Source organism: Sorex fumeus, unplaced genomic scaffold, assembly GCF_029834395.1.
Source record: "Sorex fumeus unplaced genomic scaffold, SorFum_2.1 ptg000063l, whole genome shotgun sequence".
Classification (NCBI taxonomy): Eukaryota; Metazoa; Chordata; class Mammalia; order Eulipotyphla; family Soricidae; genus Sorex; species Sorex fumeus.
In genome coordinates, this window is record NW_026606120.1 from 37,644,515 (window position 1) to 37,666,133 (window position 21,619).

Here is a 21,619-nt window from a genome sequence, read left to right on the forward strand (position 1 = left end):
CAATGGAGATGTTACTGGACCCGCTCGACCAAATCGATGAACAACAGGAGGACAGCTGAGAGGTAGTGGAACAGCAGATGGAGAGTGAGGAACTATTGGCTTTATCACTTACTGCTTCAAGCTGTCATATCCGAAGTGGGGAGAACAAGGTGTATGTGACAGTGCTGGTTTGGATGAATCGCATACCCCTGGTAGAACCCTATTTGTCAGGTCTCGTGGGACAGCACAGAGGGTGCATATGTTGCACAAGGCCAACCTGGGTACCACGTATGGTACCCTGAGCACTGCCAGGAGTGATCTCTGAGTGCAAAGCCAGGAATATATCCTGAGCACATCCAAATGAAATACAAAAAAAAACAACATAAATGAATAGAAGAGAAAAGAAGTTGTGCTTGTCTCTGGGAAACCAGCCCTGTGGTGTGAGTGAATATAAGTGTATGGTCTGCTAGGCAGGGAAGCTCAGGCACAGCTCTGCGACTCTCGGGCAGCTGAGCTGATGGGCGAGGAGGCCAAGAGCTGAGCTTTCAGAGCTGAGCCCCAAAGCTGCCGGCCCACCTACTGGGGCCCTTTGTTCTCCTCTCTGAGTTGACTAAAGACCAGTGTGGTCTCTGAAGGCTGACAGGTCTGTTTCATTGGGCTTAGGAGGAAGCTCTGGTGGGCACTGCAGACATCCTGTTTAATTTCCTGGTTTCTGAAAGCATGGAAGGGACAGAGGTCTCAGTCCCCTGAAACTGGGGGAAGAGGAAACTATCAAAGAAGGAAGTCAGTGTCCAAAAAGCAAAGAATCTGCTGGTGCCCATGATTAAATATGAGAGCGGAATAAGTAAGGGAGTTGGGAATGGCCTTGCGAGAGAACAGGGGCCTGGAGAGAGAAACCAGTGGGCTGAGCACCTGTTCTGCATGCAGGATGTCCCAGTTCTGTTCCGGCACCAAGCTCCAAGCTGGGAGTAGCCCATGAGCACCTCTAGGTCTGTGCCCACACACAAAGAAAGGGAGAGGTTGTCATTCTCAGAGTGCACCTCCACACAGCCTCGCAGTTTTCCTCAGAGACCATGTTCACACAGGTCCGCGTGTTCCATGGAGGACTCCGTGAAGGACGCTTGTGAGTTGGTTTAACAGGTCATGCACCAGACCCGTGCACTGCCAAGAGCCAAGCATGTCCTGCTTCACCAGAGGTGACTACAGAGCCAGCTCTGGCACAACCAGCCCCGTCCTGTCCCAAACGAGCAAACCACGCTGAGAGAGGGGAGCAGTGGCCGGCTAGTTGATGGGACTGGAACTCACTTCCAACATGGATCCGGACTCCTAGTTTTCCCTGCACTTGCAATTATACACAAAGGGCTGGTTTCACACAAAAGCTGGCAGGCTCTGCACTCAGGTGCAGGTTGGTCTCAAGTGGCCGATGGCCCTTGGCTTCTGCAGACTCCATACTTGAGCTCACCTCCAAAACCTCAAGAAAGGAGGAAGGATCAGAGTCTTTCCCCACCATGTGAAAGGCTGCTGAGCTTCAAGCTAAACATTCTATAAGAATTGTAGATGGGGGCAGGAGTGCTAGTATAGCAGGTGGGTAGGGCATGTGACCTAGTATTGCATGTGACCAACCCGGACTCTTTCCCTAAGCATAGCCTCCAGTGTTCCCTGCGTGCAGTGCCAGGAGAAAGCCCTGAGCACTGCTGGGTGTGACCCCAAACCAGAAAATCAAATTAAAATTAAAAGACCAGTGTCAATGCCCATGCATGCAAGTGCACGTTTGTAGTCACACATTCCACTTTTAATGACACAGATGGAAGAGAATCTGTGCCTTTTAGGGGTTGAAAAGGACTTCTAGAAAGAGAAATGCCAGTTGTGATAGCTTTACTAGTGTCCTAAAGGGGACAATTAAAAAAATCTAGCAGCTTCTTTTGGGGACCTAAGTTTCATTATTAGAAAAAAAACATGTTTTTTTTTAAAGATAAACATACCCAAATTAATTGGAAAAAAAACAACATAACTTTTGTTGTAAGTTTATTCACGGATATTAATGAATATTATTTTAATATATTTTCATTCACAGAAGGCAAAACACACTTTTTTTTTTTGAATCTTAAAATATTTTCAAGGAGGGCTGGAGAGATAGTATAGGGGTAAGACACTTACCTTACATGTGTCTTAGCGGCTGATCCCAGATCAAATACCAGCACCACATATGGTCTCCCAAGCACCGCCAAAGGCTACCCTTGGGTTCAGAGTCAGAAATAACCCTTGAGCATTGCAGATGTGTGCAGAGCTAATGGAAAGTAAGGAACTCTTGCCTTCATCACTTATTGTTTCAAGCTCTGGTGTCTGAAAAGGGTTGCAAAGAAATGTCTCTACAGGCTGAAGCATATGCCTTCGCATATGGTAAACCCATGTTCAATCTTGGGCATCTCATGGTCCTCCCAAGAACTGCCAAAGAGAAACTCCTAAGGACTGAGCCAGGCAGAGTACAGGCAGTAGAGTGCTTGCCTTGCATGTGTCCAATCTGGGTTTGATCCCTGGCGCTCCAAATGGCCCCCAAACCCCATCAAAAATCACTCTGATCACAAAGTCAGGAGAAAGCCCTGAGCACCATCAGTGTGGCCCAAAAGTAAAACAGAAAGTCTGCATCAGGAGTAGCCCCTATGCCCGGCTGCTGGGCAAGGCACCACCACCACCAACAAGACAACAAATATTTTCAAAACTAAACTTAAAAAATTTATCTCAGAAAGTGTCACTAAATGTATAATATTTAGAGGGGTGGAGGGGGGGTAGGCTTCGACTGCACTTCCCCTAGCAACCCTCACCCCCGCCCGGGTTCGGGTGGGCCCAGGCCACTCCCTCAGCCAGGGTGACCCAGGCCATGGGGCAGACTGTGGATGAAACAAGGGCCAAGCCGGTTGATTGATCAGATGCCGTTTATTCCATTCTCCCCTTGCACCTGCCCCAGTCTCTCTGAGCCTCCCATTCTAGTCTCCACTGCTCCATCATGCTGCCTGGTCCTTTCTCACTCTCCTCAGCTCTCTTGCCTCTCCAACTCCCCAGCACTCTGGACCCACACTGCACCCAGTCAGGTAGCAAAATCAACATAAGAAAGCCCTTCCTGAGGGCCCACCAAATTCAAAGGGAACACCACCTAAGAGGTATTCCGAAGCCCTTCCTGACTGCCTCAGGCAAAATACCTCTTAAGGTGTTTTTCTCCTTTCCTCGGTCTAATGATTCTACCAACACCTTAATACTAGTTATTTTTGTATGGACACAGTAAGAGATACATTGAGGCTTGTAGGGCAGCTGCCCTGGTGTTAGGGCGAGGATCGTGATCTCCCTTTAACGACAAAGAGACTCCAGAGACTGCAAACAGCAAGCAAGGTTTATTGTAAGACTGGCTAGCCAGGGTCAAACCGCCTACACAGACACGCAGGTCAGTTAGGTGAGGCAAGACCCCGAACTTCTTCAAAGGGGATCTTATATAGGCCTTCACTGGCCATTACAGCAAAGCCCGCGCATTTCATAGCCAATAGATTTGTAACAACATATATTTTCTTAACCAATCCATTTAAAAGTACACCACTCCTTAGCCTATAGATTCAAAGATCAGCATTTTCGTACATAGGCATTGTGGCTAGTGGGCATCTGGTAACTCGGACATTTGGTTATCACCTGGATTCCTTTGATTCTCAGCCCTGCATTCCGGTGGAGGTGGATAAAGTAATAGATAAGGAAGGCCCAACAAATGGTTCCCGAATTTACATCCCAACAGGAAAGAGTCAACAAATGGTTTCAGAATTTGCATTCCAATAAAGAATGGTTTCACTTAAAACTCTGCTAGGGAGGGGGCAGGAAAGGGAGAGTTACTAATTTGTAGAGTTTTAACTCTGGAATCTCCTTCAGGGTCCCTAGGGACCTTACATTGGGAACATCTTGCCACAGACAAAGACTACAGTGCTCAGGCCAGATTAATCATTCCTAACCCTAGCAGGGTCCGAATCTAGTTACTACTTTTTGGATTATGACAGCATTTGTCCATGACCAAGCTCTTAACTTATAGTTAAGCATTATGGCACTTAGGCCAGGCCCATCTCGATGCCAGGGTAGCACATTGCTTACCGCTTGCCCTGATTCCATCCAGTCCCTTGTCAGGACCCTACTTTTGGGGGCGCTAGGAAGTAAAGGCAGCTGAGGTTTAGGGAGAGAACAGATCCCCAGGAGGAACATATCACTGAGAGTCACATTACAAAAGCATAGCATATACAGTCTTCTTGTGTCCATATAAAAAGGACATTGCTCTGAATAAACTATTCAAAGGACTTAGGAAGAAGAGAAGAACAATATTTACAAGTCAACAGAGCACAAAGAAAGAAGTTACAAATAAACACAGAGGAATGGGAGCACTATGATGGGAGCAAACCAATAAACCTAAACTACCTGAGGCTATTCAGGAAGGACAAAAACAGTGTTATCCTACAACTAAACATTTTCAGAATCAATAATTATTTAAGCAAAAAGATTACACAAATGTTAATGGTTTTCAGGTCCACACATGCAAGTCGAGTGTTCCACCCCTGACCTACCCCTGAGCCACATCCTCAGTCCATGAAGACCTGTTTCATATTCCATCTCTCACTGTGAAACCTCCCCCACCTCACACATGTGTTACACACACACACACACACACACACACACACACACACATTACTGAGCATCCTTCACATGCCAGTAACTGTAACAGGCAGTTTGTGCCTGTGACCTGCTCTCACTCACGATCTGGATGACCCCTCAATGATTGCCCAAAGCCATCCTTCATTGACTGCAAACTCGAGATCTGGCACGAGGTCATTTTTCATTTTGTTTTGAGTTTTGGTTTGGGGACGTAACAGCAGTGCTCAGGATTTACTCCTGACCCTGCACTTGAAATCACCATTGGTGTAGCTTAGGGAGCCAGATGTGGTACTAAATTCAATCTGGGGTTGCCTGCACACAAGGCAAAGGTCTTAACCCCTGTAATATCTCACTAGCCCCCAAAGGTAAATTCTGGCCCACAGGAGAAAAGGCTTATAAAAACAAATGTTATTTGGCACTTAAAAAATAAAACTGAACATTAATCGTAAAGAAAAATTGTACATGTTTTCCCCTAACATGTGTGGTTGGCCTCTAAGCCATGGAGTAAAATTCCTGGGGGAGCTCAGATAGAGAAGGGAACACCAAATAAAGGGCGTTGGGAGGATTCTCCCAGGATGGGAGAATCATGCTGAAAGTAGACTATAGACCAAACACGATTGTCACCCATTGCCTCTTTTGCAAACCACAACACCCAATGAGAGAGAGAACAAAAGGAAAGCCCTGCCACAGAGGCAGGGTGGGATGGGGGGATGGGGGGTGGGAGGGATACTGGGATCCATGGTGGTGGGAAATGGGCACTGGTGGAGGGATGGGTATTTGATCATTGTATAATTGAAACCCAAGCACAAAAAAATTGTAAGTCTACAACTGTATCATGATGTCTCACTAATAAAAATTAAAAAAAAAAAAGAAAAAGAAAAATTGTACATGTTTTACAGGTCTATTAGGTGCTAGAGGATTCTGTAATACTTGACCCCTAAGGTCATTTAATTTTTGCACAAGACAAAACCCAGGCAAGATGATCAAAAGCATATTACTTTAACTAAGGTGAATACTATAGAGTTGTCTTCCTTTACCTCAAGTCTTTATTCGCACACTTAATTGCAGCTATGTATTAGGAAGACATTTGATCTGGATTTTGAATCGAATTGCACAATGACAACTTACTGTGCAAGTGAACTTGCATGTAAGCCTGAATTATCAAACAGAAAGTTTTAACTAATATGATTTTAAGTAATTTTTTACCATAGTAAAATATGCATAAAATTGAACATTTTGATCTTTTTAAAATGTACAGTTTGTCTGGGGCACCCTTGGGAGGGGAGTGGGCTGAGTCCCCACCCTGCTGAAGCCCCAGTAGCTGCACCCACCCCACAGCTGCCGCGATGCCAACGGCCCAACTTCACTGCTTCCCCTAATCTCTGCAGATACGCCGAACCAATGAAAATCCCACCTACACCAGTTTCCAGGCTGAGAACTCAGGGATCTTCTCAAAGTTGGGATGAGCAGCTTCCCCCTGCCCCATCCTTTTGGAAGCGCACACAACCACACCCACACCCCATAGCCACCATCTTGTAAAGTTATTGGCTCAGTTCTGCAGAACATAGAGTTTCTGGAGCATACAGTCACTTAAGTGGCCTCACGCTGCCTCCAAATTTCCCAATAGAAGCATGCCTAATATGATGGGGAAACAACATAGAAGCCATCTAAATTCAATAAACAAAAATAATAACACAGAAGACTCAACAACAACAGCTTAATCAAACCCAACAAGGACTTAATGATTCCGTGGTGAGATATAACAATTTTCACAAAGTTTCTTTTAGTGCAGTATTTTGTGATGGGACATGATGGAGAGAAGTTTAGTCTGGTGGTGGGATCGGTACTGGAGTATTGGTTGCCCATAACAATTGTATAAGGAGCAACTTTGTAACCATGATGTTTAAATAAAGTAAAAAAAAAGAAGGAAGAAAGAAAGAAAGAGAGGAAGGAAGGAAGGAAGGAAAGAAGGAAGGAAGGAAGGAGGACAGAAAGAAAGAAAGAAAGTACAGTTTGGTGGCAGAAAAGACTCTTGCAATATTATGCAACCATCATCACCATTTCCAGTGCTTTTTCACAATCCCAGACAGAAACTCCATACCCACTAGCTACTACTCTGTATTTCCTCTTCTCTCCTCTAGTAAACCATTCTACTTTCTGACACAGTGAATTTCTCATTCTAGGTAACTCATATAAGTGAAATCATACAATATTTTGTCCTTCATATCTTATTTTGTTTCATTAGACATAATGCTTTCAAGGGCTTTTGGTGGGGTTTGTTGTTGTTTTATTTTATTTTGTTTTCTGTTTGTATTGTAACATGTAGGAATTTAATTCCTTGTTGTGGAGTTGGGGCAGGGAACACAGCAACACTTAGTGGTGCTCTAGGGATCATGCAGCCAGAAATGAACCCAGGAATCCTGCATGGAAACCATTCACTCCAGTCCTTTGCTGTCTCCTATGCCCCAAGTTAATTCCTTTCTCAGGCCAAACAGAGTGTTGAATGAGACAGTTCTTTTTGTTTACCCAGTCATGATGGGCATATGGGTCATCTGGACCTTTCGGTTGTGAGCTGTGATGCTATAAGCATTGGTGTATGCACAATCATCTGTTTGAGTCCTTACCTCCAGTTCTCTTGGGCATATACCCAGAAGCTGAATTTCTGGTACTTTTGTCTAATTTTTTTAGTTACTAGTCCTATTTAATTTATTTTTAGGCTACATGCAGCGGTGTTCAGGTGTTCTTCTTGTGTGCTTGGGAGACAGTATGCAATATCAAGAATCAGATCAGGCTTGGCCTCATGCAAGACAAGCATCCTACCCCTGCACTTTCTCTCTGGTCCTGGAACTAGTTGTATTTTAAAACTAAGAAGGAGTATAAATGTCTCTGGATTTCATCCTCCAACCAGGAGAGTCAAACCTAGTCCAACCACAGCCTGTCCAGGCCCAGCAGCCCAGAGACCAGAAACGGCTGATACTCCCCAGACAGCCAGGGAGGAACCTCCTGCCTTGTCTTCCTGGGGGAGCCATCGGTGCACTGTTTAGTGTTTGCTGTTAGAAAGAGCCAAGCACTGGAAGGGGACTTGAATCAGCTTAATAAGAAGAAGGAAGGATCCCCAACTGAAAAGGGCTCAAAACTGAGGGCAAAGCCTTCAGAGACATTAGCAAAGGCCTTTCCAAACCGGTTCTGAGACAAAGGAGCAAGAATGTTGCCAGCACTGGGAAGTCAGTGGCAGCCTGCAGGTTTGGGCACGTGTGCAGGAGCAGAGCCCATCACAGGCAGGTGCAGTCCAGGAGTTTTCTAACAACAAAGTGCAGATTGGGGGGTTGGGGGATGTTCAGAAGACCACACATTACAGAGTGTAAACTTAGAGTTTTGATAAACACAAGCTCTTTTTTTGGAGGGTGGCCACACCCTGTCATGCTCGGGGGTTACTCCTTGTTCAGTGCTGGGGACTGACTTGAGCCTCCTGCATGCAAAATCATTGCCCTAGCCATGGATTTATCTCTCTGACCCAAGTGATAATTTTTATTAATGCAAAATCTATCTAGTTTTCAGGACCTGACTCTCAATGCATATAATCCATCCTCATAGCCCTGTTGGACAGGTACCTCCCTTTTTCTGGTGAGTGAGGGCAAGTGTGTCTCCAACCAGGAATCCAGGAACCAGGGCTCTACCTGGCACTGAATCATCTCCCAGCCCTGGGCATCATTTAAAATTATGAGTAGACATATAACTCCTCCAGTTCGACATTTCGTTTGTTCTTTTTGGGGTCCTACCTCTGGGTGCTCAGAAATCATTCCTGGGTCTGTGCTCAGGGATCACTGCAGGGCCACCCCTGGCAGTGATAGGGACCATAGGTGGAGCCAGGATAGAACAGGGGTCAGGTACATGCAAGGCAAGTGTCCTGTCTCCTGTACTATGCCTCTCCCATTCCCAGCTCACATTTTCATAATAGCTTCTCCTTATTTATAACATCATTGTTGATCATGCCCTCCCAAGTGTGGGTAAGAGTAGCCCCAAGATCACTTCCTCGAGGGTCAGAAAGACCCAAGGTAAACCAGAAGCTACCTCTGCAGCACCGATTTTACTGAGAAATGGGCACATGCGGAACATTTATATTAAGACAAACAGGAAGATGTTACAGAGAACCTTATTTATAGCCTTAGTGAGTGCAAAGTCAGGAGTAAGCCCTGAGCACTGCTGGTGGGGTCCCCAAACCCCAAAACAACAACTAAATCAATGTACATCCTCAGTGTGGGCATACAAATAAAAGTTACGCTCAGAAACTCTCTAATCTGGGCAGTTAAAACGGCCCCACTTCTAGACCCCCTTAGAAGTGTCCTTCTGCTGGCTCCCAGCCAGCAAAGTTGATCACATGGCCATTTTTTGTTCCCTACTTGTTTTCACTCTAGTCTTACTTTTGGACAAGGAGAGCAAGTAACCCCTAGTGTCCCGGCCTTCTCATTTGCACAAGAATGGGGTCTAGTGAAAGTGGGCTGATTGGCCCTGTGCTCTCCAGTCATGGTCCTCTCTTCATCAGAGTTCCCTGCTCCTGGCCCTGGCGCTCCTGCTCCTTGGCCCTAGTTGTCAGGTGCTGCCCACCAACCCGGGCTGCTTCGGAACTAGCTCAGCTAGAGATAAAGAGGCAGACGCCCGGACTCCTGATTTTCAGCTTCTCCGTTTGTCTTCCCCAAACCCGCCTTCGAATGGAGATGAGGAAAACGCCCAAGAGCTGAGTTCCGGCAGTCCGGAGTTTCCCATGGGAGCACATCTTTACTAGGGAGGCAGTGGGCTGGGGAGTGCCCCTCCAGGCCACCGGCACTGCGCGCCCGGGACCCCGGGTCCCCCGCTGCCGCCTGATCCCGCTACCTAACCCCGAGCGCCGGGTCCCCTGGGTTCGCAGAGACCCCCGGCCTGGCCCGGGACCCCGGGTCTCCCGCTGCCGCTCGACCTCTCTTTCTAGTCCTGGGCGCAGGGTCCCCCGCGCTCGCAGAGACCCCCGGCCGGCCCGGGACTCCGGGTCCCCCGCTGCCGTCCGACCCCGCTTCCGAACCCCGAGCGCCGGGCCCCCAGCGCTCGCAGCGGGCCGCGCGGCCGTGCGTCCCGTCCGGCGCAGGGGGACGGGCACCTGGGCGGGCCCGGGGCGGGGCGAGCTGGCCGGGCCCGCCCGCCGACACTGCCCGGGCGGCCGCGGGACGAGGGGAGGAGAGAGGAGCGGGGAAAGTGGAGCCGGGCCGGAGGAAGGGGAGGGCGGAGGCGAGGCCGTGCGGAGCGGCGGGGGGATGGTGGCCGCCCCGCCCTGAGCCCCCGGCCCGCCGCCAGCATGCCGCGTGCCCCCGCGCCCCTCTACGCCTGCCTGCTCGGGCTCTGCGCGCTGGTCCCGGGCCTCCCAGGTAAGCCGCCGCGGCCAGGCGTCCAGGTGGGCGACAGGCGGGGCTCCCGCCCGCGCGCTGCCCGCCCGGCACAAAGCGGCCCTTGTGACCGCCGGGACGGGCAGGCTGCGGGGAGGCAGGACGGACGCCGCCCGCGCGCCCTCCCCGGCGCGGGACTCCGCGGGGCCGACGCTGGGGCCGCTGCCACCCCGTAGGGCTCGACCTTTGGATTGGAGGCTGCGGGACAGCCGGGAGCCGAGCCTCGTCACGGCCGCGCCGGGCCAGCCCTGCCCCTTTGAAATGCAGCCCCTACCCCTGCTGCTAACAAGCCCCCAAGCCCCAAGACCCGCGCCCTGCGCGGGACACAGCCCTACTTGGGTGGCGCCATCTGGTTCCTCTGCCCGGCTGTACCCCGCAGTTTACAAACACGCCCCGACACCCAGCTTTCTGGAAGGGGCCAGGATGGGTGTCCGAAGGCTTTGGTCCCGTGCTGCACTGGCGTGGAGCCTCCGGTTATCTGCTCCAAGTTTGCGAGTTGGCAGAGCGGGGCTTCGCTGCAAGGGGGCTGCAGAGACAGGATGTTCTGTTTGGCGCAAGGGCTATAGGCTGATGGGCTACCCCCATCCCACCCCTTCTAAAGTAGGCAGGAAAACTCCCAGTGTTCTCCTTCCGGTAGGAAAGCGTGTGCTGGGGAGTTCATTCACTTTCAGCACAGGTTACGCGCCTGTCCTTGTGGGCCTAATCGCCTGACCCTGAAGGAGGGGTGTCTTCCCCTTTGCTCCCCAACACCCCTCCCCACCCACAGGAGCCTCATTTTCTTGAAGGCACTGGTGGGTTCTCTCTGGGAGTGGAGGAGGGGTCTGGGCAAACAAAAATCTCCTTCTGGCTCTAATTCAAACTTAATACTGTAACAAGTTTTCTTTTATGGGAAAATAATCACTCCAGAGCTTGGACTAGATTAGTGGTTTCCAAATGCCCATCTGGCACCCAGGACCGGAGGTTTTCTTCAAGGACCCCCTGGGGAATGCAGAGAACAAGAAGGGGCAGTGTCCCCCATGCAGAGGACCCCTGATTCTCAAGGATTGTTCTTTCATTTGAAGCTGTCCTTGTCTGTGTGGGGTGAAAAACTTCCTTTTACTAACTTCCAAGACTCATACAGAAATGCATAAATGTGTTTCTGGCTGTCCCATCTGCAGTTCTTTCTGTTTCGCTCTGTTCCGGGTGTGTTGTGAGTTTGGGAGCTTCTGAAGGCGAGGACTTCGGAGTTCCCTTACATCTCGGCCTTCTGTGAATCTAATAAAAATGAGAATGTTTTCAGTTGCAAAGAATTCTTTTGAGTCAAGTCGTTTCCATGTGCCTTGTGGTTTCTCTCCTCCAAGTGCACAGACCTGCCCAAGACTGTGGAGGCTCCATTTTCCAGACAGGTCTAAGAGTCAGGTCTATGAACTCTTCCTCTCTTTGTGTCCACTGAGCTCAAAGCTTTTGGCCCAATGCCCTGTATCCTTCATGCCTCAGCGCAGGTAGCAGGAGCAGAGCATGCAACTGCAGTGATTTATGCTCTTCTGCATTAGGGCTCCCTGTTCCTTATGCTGTGGCCTCCAAGCTCAGCCACTTGCTTCTTCCACCTCCCTGACACTGGGTCAGCAGAGCAGCTGTAGAATAAGCTCAACGCTGGCCTCGGAACCAGGCTGGTCACCTCCCTCTTTTGCGTGTTTACAGCACCAGGCCTCAGGACCTCACACATCCAGGGCATGTGCCCTGCCGCTGGCTTGAGCTCTGTGCTCCTAGGGGGCTGTTTCCAGGCTGTTTCCCCTCCTTTCCCAGTGCTGCCAACTTGAGACCATGAGCGCTGGGATTGGACCCCCGCCTCTTGCATGCAAAGCGTGTGCTCAGTCCTCAGCACCTTCCTCCCACCCAGGAATGTGGTGCTGCCCCTGCTGCAGGATTGGGACCGCAGTCGGGTTTGGTCACGTTGTATTTGGAAAAGAAAAGAGAAGGGGGAGAGCTGGCTGGGGCAGTGGCTCAGGGGTAGAGCACTTGCCTTGCATATGTGAGGCCCTGGGTTCCATTTCTAGTACTGCCAAAAAAAAAAAAAAAGCCAAAGGAATCCAAACAACTCTGTTCTTTCGGTGCGTGCCTACAAATGAGAGTGCTCTCAGTGCTATGGGAGCCCTTCTATGTAGTGGCCTCCTGTTGGCCGCCTGCCCCGCCCACTTCCCACAGCCCAGGATGGGCAGCTGGAATTCGGAGGGGGCCAGCACAGGTTCAGACAGGACCAGGAAAGGCGAACAGCAGGCTCGGGCCCTCGATTGCTGTTCAGCCTGTGTATTTAGAGTTTTGCCCCATCATCCTGGAATTAGGGGGCTTTCAGTCAAGGGGAGCGAGGCAGAGGAGGCAGGGTCTAATTAGCTCTGATTAGTATTCCTCTCCTGCTTGTTCTCCATGCTTATTTAGCTACTGAGGCAACAGGGAATGAAAATATCAAAGTAGTTGGCAAAGGCCCCGTGTGCCCGCCTGTCCCCCCTGGTAACAGCTTTGCCCTTGTGGCCGCTGGTGGGGAGGCCAGCAGGAGGAGGAGCGGTGGCCGCCCCGCTCTCCTCCATGAGAGCGACCTTTGCGTCTGCGTACCTGGGGTGATATGGGCTTTTCATGGGTATCCACTGCGGGAGGGTGGGGGCGTATGGCGCTTGCTTCTCATCTTTTCTTCCTGTTGGAAACCAGGGAATGGCCTGGAGACAGAGTAAGGAGCCTTCGTGCCCCTGCTTATGAAGGAGGTGAAGACCGATGCTGCTGAATGCAGGGTCTCATTCCTGGCCACTGAGAGACATTAGTTCCAAGACAGACCCGGGCCCATCCCCTGGTGGGGGTGCTGTGTAGGGCCTGCCCTCTCCTCGGGGGGATCTGCTCCCACACACTTACTCTGACCCTTCACAGCTCTACAGAAACCCCTCTGCTGGCTTCCAGCAGGCCTGATGAGGTTCCCCAGGCTGCATGAGTATGTTCCCTGACTTCCTCTGTCTCCACCTCTCCTCACCCTGCCTGTCCTGCTCCCGAAGACAGCAGCCCAGGAGCTTCCTCTTACTTCTCTCCTGCCCCACAAGGGGCCACGCTCAAGCAAAGGGGCAGTGTCCTGCCCCACCTCCTGCCTGTGGGCTTTCCTCTCACCTTCTCCTTAGTACTCCTCCCCCTAGATCAGTGCATGGTACTTACCTATGTCCATCTGGCCCAGTGAGAACATACAGTGAGGTGGAATGTCTTGAGGGCAGGGACTTTACTCTGTCTTGCTGAGCACTATACCTTCTGTGTCAGTGGCAGCCAATATATGTTGAATGGATGGATAACCTGGTGTGTGTGTGTGTGTGTGTTTGTGTGTGTGTGTGTGTGTGCGTGATTGGGGGGGAGGGCTTGTTCTATCTCCACCTCTTGCTACCTTTGACAACTGGCTTTAAAATCAGGGACTACTCAAGCAGGCAGTTTAGAGGGAAAAAGCATTCTAGGAGAATGAGGAACACTGATTTTTTTTTTTTTTTTTTGGTATATGTGAGCTGGAATAAGACAGAGGTCAATTAGTCGCCAACCCTGAATTGTTTGCAAGAGATTCTTGAGACTTGAAGTGGTTAAGTGACTTGCACCAGGTCATGTAGCCACTAATTGACAGCACATACTGGGAGCCATTGATGCCCAGTGGCTTCCTCTCTTTGTCCCACAGTCCAGCCCCTGGACCATCTCCTCTGTTAAGCCTTCCCTGCACTCCCCAGAGAAGAAGAATCCCTTGCCCTCAGGAGCATCCTGTCAGAGGCTGCCACCGGCCCTGATGGCTTTCCCAGGTCTTGTTCCCTTCCAGCTCCAACGCACCCACAATGGTTGGTACTCAGTTGGGGAACCCCCACTACCAGGGCTCCAGGGATCCTTTTTGTCATTTCTGCTGTGAGACCACACCCAACAATCATTGGGGTGGGGGGGGGAGGTTTCTCCTGGCTCTGTGCCCTGGGGTCACCCAGGCATTGCTGAGGGACCATGTGTTGCCCAGGATTGAACTGAGGCCTTCTGCATGCATCGATGTGCTCAGCCCATTGAGCTCTCTCTGGATCCTCAGGGTGGGGGGGGGGGTAAAAAACAAAACAGAACTAAATACAAACCTTAATTTAGGGCTGGAGAGATAGTACAGTGAGTAGAGCTTTTATCTTGCATGTGGCCAACCTGGGTTTAATTCTCAGTACCACATATGGTCTCTTTCACGCCACTAGGAGGTGTCCCTGAGCACAGAGCCAGGAGCAACCTGGGTGAGGCCTAAAATCAAAAGAAAATAAAAATGTTCAATTTTCAAGACATTTACTGGGGATCTGACTCAACTGCTCTCCGAGTGGTGGAGCCCAGCATGTGCCAGGCCCTACATCAGATCTCAGCACTGTATGCCTCCCCCCACCCTGACCCCAGTACCACCCACTGTAGCCTTATGGTCCCCAAACACGGCCAGGCAGAGCACTGAGCTGTCAAGCCTGTACACTAGCAGGAGTACTACAAGGAGTAACTGGCCCCTCCCTCCTGCAGTCCCTCTGGGTGTGTTCCCTATTGAATCATTTTAAACTTTTAGAGTACATTGAGAACTACAGAATGATGATGATAGTGCCGTTTTCATCAGCTCGTGTCCATCTTTGTTGTTATTTTCCGTCAGTAGACTACATTGATTATATTAATGAGCCTCGCTGGTGTGACACTGTGGGTAGAGACTATTCTATGTGAATGGTCCTTGCATGTACTTCTGTCCTTCGGATCGGGATCTCTGCCAGGACCTCATAATGCTTTGAGTTGACATGTCCCCTTGGGCTCCTCTTGGCTGTGACAGTGTCGGCCTGTCCTTGCTTCTGATGACCAGGACAGTCTGGAGGAGATGTCCTGTCGGCCTTTCCTGAGCTGGGATTGTTTGGTGGGATTAATCTTCATGATACAGCAGGAGCTGTGAGGATGGAGAGAGAGAGCTCAGGGGTAAGGCTCTTGCAATACATATCCCTCCTCGATTTTTTTCATTGTTGGTGGTAAGGGGTTGGGTCATTTCTGGTGGTGCTCAGGAGATATTTCCTGGCTCTGCTCAGGTGCTCAGGGAACCATAAGTGGCACTGGGGATTCAAGCCAGGGTCATGCCATTGCAACCATATGCAAGGCAGTGCCTCATCACCTTCCATCTATCTCTCTGGCTTTCTTTCCTATTTTTATTGAGGCCAGCACGAAACATAACTTCTTGATTTCTATTTTGCTTTATTTACTTGGTAGTGCTCAGAGCTTACTCCTGATATTGTGCTCAGGGTAACTCCTGGTGGGGCTCAGGGGACCATATGTTGTACTAAAGATTGAACCTGGGTTGGTGCAAACTGCAAGACAAGCTCCTCCCTTCCCTGCTCTACCATTTCTCCAGCTCCTCTTTTTTAACTTCACAGCCCAGTAGTGTAAATGCCCCATCAATCTATATGGAGCATGATGAGCTTGTTCTTTCTTTATTTTAAGGGCCATCTCCAGTGGTGCTGGGGTGCCCAGGGGCACTCCCGGCCATTTCCGCGTGGTAGTGCTAAGGCCCCAAGGCTGTCTCAACTGCTCAGAGTTGCACTGTTTCTTCCTGCCGTGTGAACTGATATTTTAAAAGTGCAAGCCTCACCTATTGAGCTAATGTTGAGTGTTGGGCAGAGTGTGGTGTCCCTAGCTGCAGCCTGAGATGGGGTTGGGCTGGTCCACCCTTCCCAGGATATATTCATGTATTCTGGCAGCATCTTCATACCAGTGACTCATTCTTGACCCTCTACTCAAAATATTTTGTTAATTGTCCAAGGAGCCTGGTTAAAGGCATGAGGAAAGCACATTTGAAAAACATTTTGTTAAGAATAACGACGTGGGGCCAGACAGAGTACAGGTGTACTTGCTCTCCGTGTGGCCACTTTTACTGACCTTGGTTTGATCACCTGCATGGCATGTGGTCTCCTGAGCACCACCAGGTGTGACCCCAAAACCCCCAGTCACGAAAAGAATAGTGAGATGTTTTTACTAACATTTCTCTGTAAAATAATGGCAGAACATGATCCAGAATCATATTCTTCAGTGAAGTGCCAGCCTTGACATTACCTGCAAGAAAATCCTGATCTCGTGTTCCCAGTGTCCAGAGTCTGGGGGGACAGTCTGCTCACTACTTGCTCGCTCCCCTCTCCCCAGTGTCCCACTTACCTTGGCCAAGCCCTGTCCCTTCTCCAGGCAGGCAATTCCAACTTTGGACCCACTCTCAGTGTTCCACCCAGTGTTTTTGAATTAGAAAGTTCCAGCCACCCCAGGCGGTTCTCTCTGACCCCAGACACGTGGGGGTGCACAGAAGTGGAGAGAGGCTGCAGTCAGCCTGGAGCCTCTGCAGGCTTCTAGCTTGTGGGTCTGGCTGGGGCCGTGGGGACTGGCAGGGGCCAGCCGGCAGGACTGCTCCAGAGAGGAGTTTCTTGGTCAGGAAATGATGGTGTGCATCCATAGCTGCATGGAGTTGACTGCTGTAAGGGGTGAATGGATGAGTGTTGGAAGGAGAGCGTCTTCTCAGAGGACAGCTTGCCATAAATGCCCAAGACCACACAGGGCTGCCGACCATGAGGCTCAGCTGGGAGCCTCACCCTGCAAACGGCAACTCAGGAAAGATTTGGCGGGTCTGCGCCACATGCGCCTGTTTCCATGCCCGGGACCCAGTGCCCTGACTCTGCTGAGCTCCAGCTGTTCGGCTTTTATTCATTTCTTCCTTCCTTTCAGTGTCCATGGGTGCCAGGTGACTCATCCAGCTTATCCCTGACTCTGTGAAATATTAATAGGTGGAGGGGAGAGGAGTCAGAGCCAGCGTCTGGCCTGCGGATGTGTGTCCACACCGGCCTGTGCCTGGAGGTTGCCTCTCTCCCCCCACCCCTGCCCCGCACCCCCCATACCTGTCCGGCCGAGCTCCCCCGGTGACAGCCAGGCTCATATCCCTCTTGTGGTCCTCATCCAGAACCTGGCTGTTAGAACTGCTTTGTGCTGGGTTCCCTGCATCTGAGATGTCCTAACAGCAGCTTGGCTTTTCAGGACTCACTCTGAGCATTTGGAGGACGCTTGGCTCAGTGTGTGGATGTGTCATCATCAGAGAGGTGATTAGCAAGGCTGTGACTCGAGAGTCAGCAACTGTTCATAGTTTCTTACCAGATGCCGGTCACTTCCTCGGATCCTCGGCCAGTGCTAGGTCCAAGACGCTTTGGAGCTGACCCAGCAGACTGGAGCCTGGCCAGGGCTGGGTCAGAATGGAGGACCCTGTAGCCCTGCATCCAGTGTGGAAGTCAAAAGACAGGGAGGCAGGCTGCCTGTGTTCCTTCCTGATCCCATGCAGCTGGAGCTGGGTGTTCCCCAGGGGGGCCTGGAGCCCGCTGCTCCCACTCTCCTGAGTATGGAGTGATATCAGGAGTTCTGTACAGGGGTTCCATGTGGGCACTTGCTGGCAAGGTCCTCTATCACTGCTTTTGCTTTTGAGGGGCCACACCTGGTGGTGCTCAGGGTTTAATTCTGGTTCTGTGGTCACTTCAGGGGTCACTCCTGTTGGTGCTTAGCGGCGCATACATTTGTGGAGTCAGGGATAGAACCTGGGCCAGTCACGTGCAAGGCTACCTACCCTTTATACTATATCTCCACTCCACAGTTGCCAGTCTTATCCCAAGTAATAGTTTTCCCTCCAAAGTGTAGACTCCTGTGTCACCCAGTTCATGTAGATTTATCCCGCTGGTGACAAAGTTGAAGCAGGGAGTGAAAATGATCCTATTAGGAAAATGTTAGTGCTTCAGGTTTCTTAAAATTACATTAGGGTGTCCAGTGCTGTTGGCGACAATCCCAACAGTGCTCTGTGTAGTCTCTTTCACTCCTCCTTATTAGTCTGTTAAACCCCTTTATCCACTGTAGTCTGAGCGTCCTTTCTGGGACTGCTGAAGCTGGGTTCCTTTATGTGCAGGGTGCCTATGTCCAGTGTCCAGCGTGCCTACGGGACACATCTGGAGAGACCGGGGTTTTATTGTGCCATGAGGACCATGCACAATCATTTTCATGATTTTCATGAAGAGGGATAACAAGTGCTGGGGCCAGAGTGGGAGTACAGCTGGTACTTGCACATGGCCAACCTAGGTGCAATGCCTGGTTCCCCATATGGTCCCCCTGAGCCCACCAGGAGTGATTCTTTAGTGCAGAACCAGGAGTAAGCCCTAAGCACTACTGGGCGTGGCTCCCATAACCCTTTCTCTCACCTTCCCCTCCACAAAAAAAGAGACACTAGGTGCTCCTGCTGGTTCAAAGTGAGCTAGGCTGAGAGTTTCCGAGGGAGGAGATGAAGGATGATACATTTCACTAAGACTGTGGCTGCTACAGGGCTCTTTGGATATTGGTGTGGGGGGGCAAAGAGAGGGAATGGTGGGTTGAACCTCACATTAAGCAACTTAATTGTGCTATTTCAAGAAGCTCCTTAATGATGGAGTGGATTTGAGGTTGGGGACTAGGAATTTTAGTTTTAGAGGACTTTGGGGGCACACCCAGAGGTGTTTAGGGGTTAGTCCTGACTCTGTACTCAGAGTGACCTGTGTCAGCTCATTGGACCTTAGGCAGTGCTGGGGATTTAAACTGGTGTTGATGGATGCAAGGCAGGGGCTTCAACCCCTATACTGTCTCCCCTATAAGTAACTTTTAGATTTGAATAAGGTTTTATTTCTCATCTTATAATCTGCTCAAATTTTTTTAAGATTTTTTTTTTTTTTTGCTTTTTGGGTCACACCGGGCGATGCACAGAGGTAGGTTACTCCTGGCTCTGCACTCAGGAGTTACTCCTGGCGGTGCTCAGGGGACCATATGGGATGCTGGGAATCGAACCGGGTTGGCTGCGGGCAAGGCAAACGCCCTACCCGCTGTGCTATCTCTCCAGCCCCTAATCTGCTCAATTTTTAAAAGATTAGGCGTGGTGTTGAGTTTGTTCAAATGCGTATCATGAGCTACTGAGACAATGACGTGGCTTTTATTTGTCCTCCCAGTGGATATTCTCTGTCTCCTTCAGGGTTCCTGGGATGGTGGACTGCAGTCTCTGCAGAGGCTGTGCTGGCTTCTCTCAGTGCACCAAGGACTCTGATGCCATCTGATCCTATAAAGAAGGGTTTTCTTTCTTCTGCATGAGCCAGGCAATCTGTCCTTTCTTTCCTTTTATTGCTAGGATGAGTTTAAAACATTTTTTTGACTGGACTAAGTTTAAAGGGCGCATATTCCTCATTAATGCACATGTGTGTGCGTGTGTGCGTGCGTGCGTGCGTGCGTGTATGTGTGTGTGTGTGTGTGTGTGTGTGTGTAAAAAGTAGATTTTATTTGGAAGTAATACACTCAAGAGAGAATGTGGGTTTCTTAGGAGTAGAGGGGGAGCCCCACCAGACATTCCAACATTAGAGTATGAAAGTTCACATCTCAAGAAGGGAGATGTGGGCAGTGAGTGTTCAGGCAGCACATGTGCACACTTCCTTTGTTCAAGCTGACTATTATAGGATTTCCCATCCTGCCCACATGGGGCTTTCTATCTAGGTAGATTCTGCTAGGGTGATTGGCAAGGCGAAGAGTTGGGAGAAGTTGATTGTTTTCTCCCCCATTTTTTTATTGGTGGGGGGAGAGTTGTGGGAGGGTACACCAAGCAATGATCAGGGGTTACTCCTGACTCTATGCTCAGGAATTACTCCTAATGATGCTTGGAAGGACCATATAGGATGCCAGGGATGGAACCTAGAACCAGTTGGCCACATGCAAGACTCACTGGCACCTGGTGGTCTTCTTTGATTTTCTTTTTCTGGCTTTTGTTCTCACTGGACCTTCTCCAGTGGGGGGTAGAGGTGGGGTCCAGCGTCCTTTTTGTCTGTGCTAGCACCAGGTAAAGGTCTTATCGGGTCTTAGTTCCTATGAACACAAGGTAGATTTTTGCAGCCTTGGGACTATTGATTTTATTACTACCCAGAAATTCATGTCACACAGGGGTCCTTTCCTATCTACCTGCCTTCCTGCTTCATAATCCTCCCCTAGAGATTTCATCACCTTAAACCTTTAAGAGAAAAGTGGGTAAAGGTAATCTTTTGGAGCTTCTTCATGCTGACAAAAGATGGTAGACCCTGCCTTCATAAGGGGTGAAACCTTTATAGCCACCTTAGTTTTAATGGGGCCCAGGCAATGATTCACTGGGTTTTAGAGTTGTCAGTTTGAGAAGTCTGAAAAGAGAGAACAACACAACTAGAACTGGAGGAGTTGAAAGCCTTTTTCTCTGTCCTTATAAGGGCATAATGGCTTGCTGATGTGTCCCACAAACATGCCAAGTTCCTGCAGAAAGATGGCACAGAACCCCATGACAATAATTTTTCCCAATGTCAAAGGGTTAAATGCACTAAGAGACATAGAGTGGCAGGATGGATTAGAAAATTGAACCCAACATTCTGCTTCCTGCAAGAAAGACATATGTGCAGTGAGAGCAACACCAAAGACTCTGAGTCAAAGGTTGGAATACAATTCTTCAGGCAAACAACCCCTCAAAAAGGCTAGGGTGACCATACTAGTATCAAACTAGTATCAGACTTCAGGGTGGAAAAGGTTATGACAGATAGGGAAAGTTCTTTTTGATGATAAAAGAACATGTAAATCAGGAAGAACTCACACTGCTAAATGTATTTTCACCCAATGAGGGACCAGCAAAATACTTAAAACAACAGCTAATAAACTTCAAGAAAGACATTGACAGCAACACCATAGTAGTTGGAGATTTTAGCACTGCTTTGTCACCTCTTAGAGCTCAGCAAGGGAAAACTTTATCTGGAGGAAGAAATGGAAGAGAGGGGGTTAGTAGACATGGCCTTTCAATCTCAAAAGACTGAATACACATTCTTCTCCAATGCACATGGGATATTCTCCAGAATCACATGCAGGGACACCAAATACCTCCACAAAGTCAAAAGCATGAAAATCATATCAATATCTTCTCAGACCAGAAGTTGGAGTGAAAATAGGAGTTAATCACAAACAGAAATGGAGAAACAGTTCAAACACCTTGAAATTAAATAACTCATTACTAAACAAGCAGTGAGTCAGAGAGGAAGTCAACGAGGAAATTAAATGAATCGGAAATAAACAAGAATGAGAACATTACCTATCAGAACTTGTGGGATGTATCAAAGGGGGTGTTAAAAGGGAAGTTCATTGCTGTGCAAGCATACATCAGGAAAGAAGAAAGGGCCCAAGTTACTTGAGTAACTTGACTACCCAACTTAAGAAAATGGAAAATAGCCAACAAAAGGAGCCCAAAACTGGCAGGAAGAAGGAAGTAATAAAACTGAGAGCAGAAATTAATGAACTAGAATCCCAAAAAACTATTCAAAAGATCAATGAAACTAAGAGCTGGTTCTTTAAAAAAAAAAAAAAGAACAAGACTGATAAACCACTAGCAAGATTCACAAAGTAAGAGAGAAAGAATCTTAGTAAATCAAATGAGAAATGAAGAGGAGACATCACAACAAACACCAGAGAAATTCAAAGGATCATCAGAGATCACATTGAAA

General features: G+C 49.3%; 1 protein-coding gene across 1 annotated transcript in view; it reads left to right on the plus strand.

The window, feature by feature from the left end:
* Positions 1 to 9,833: 9,833 nt before the first annotated feature.
* ITGB5 (integrin subunit beta 5) overlaps positions 9,834 to 21,619 on the plus strand; it is a 116,043-nt gene continuing 104,257 nt past the window's right edge. The window contains exon 1 of the mRNA XM_056126814.1: positions 9,834 to 10,049. Coding sequence (XP_055982789.1) covers positions 9,980 to 10,049 — 70 coding nt within the window. The 5' untranslated portion in view covers positions 9,834 to 9,979. The remainder of the gene's footprint in view (positions 10,050 to 21,619) is intronic.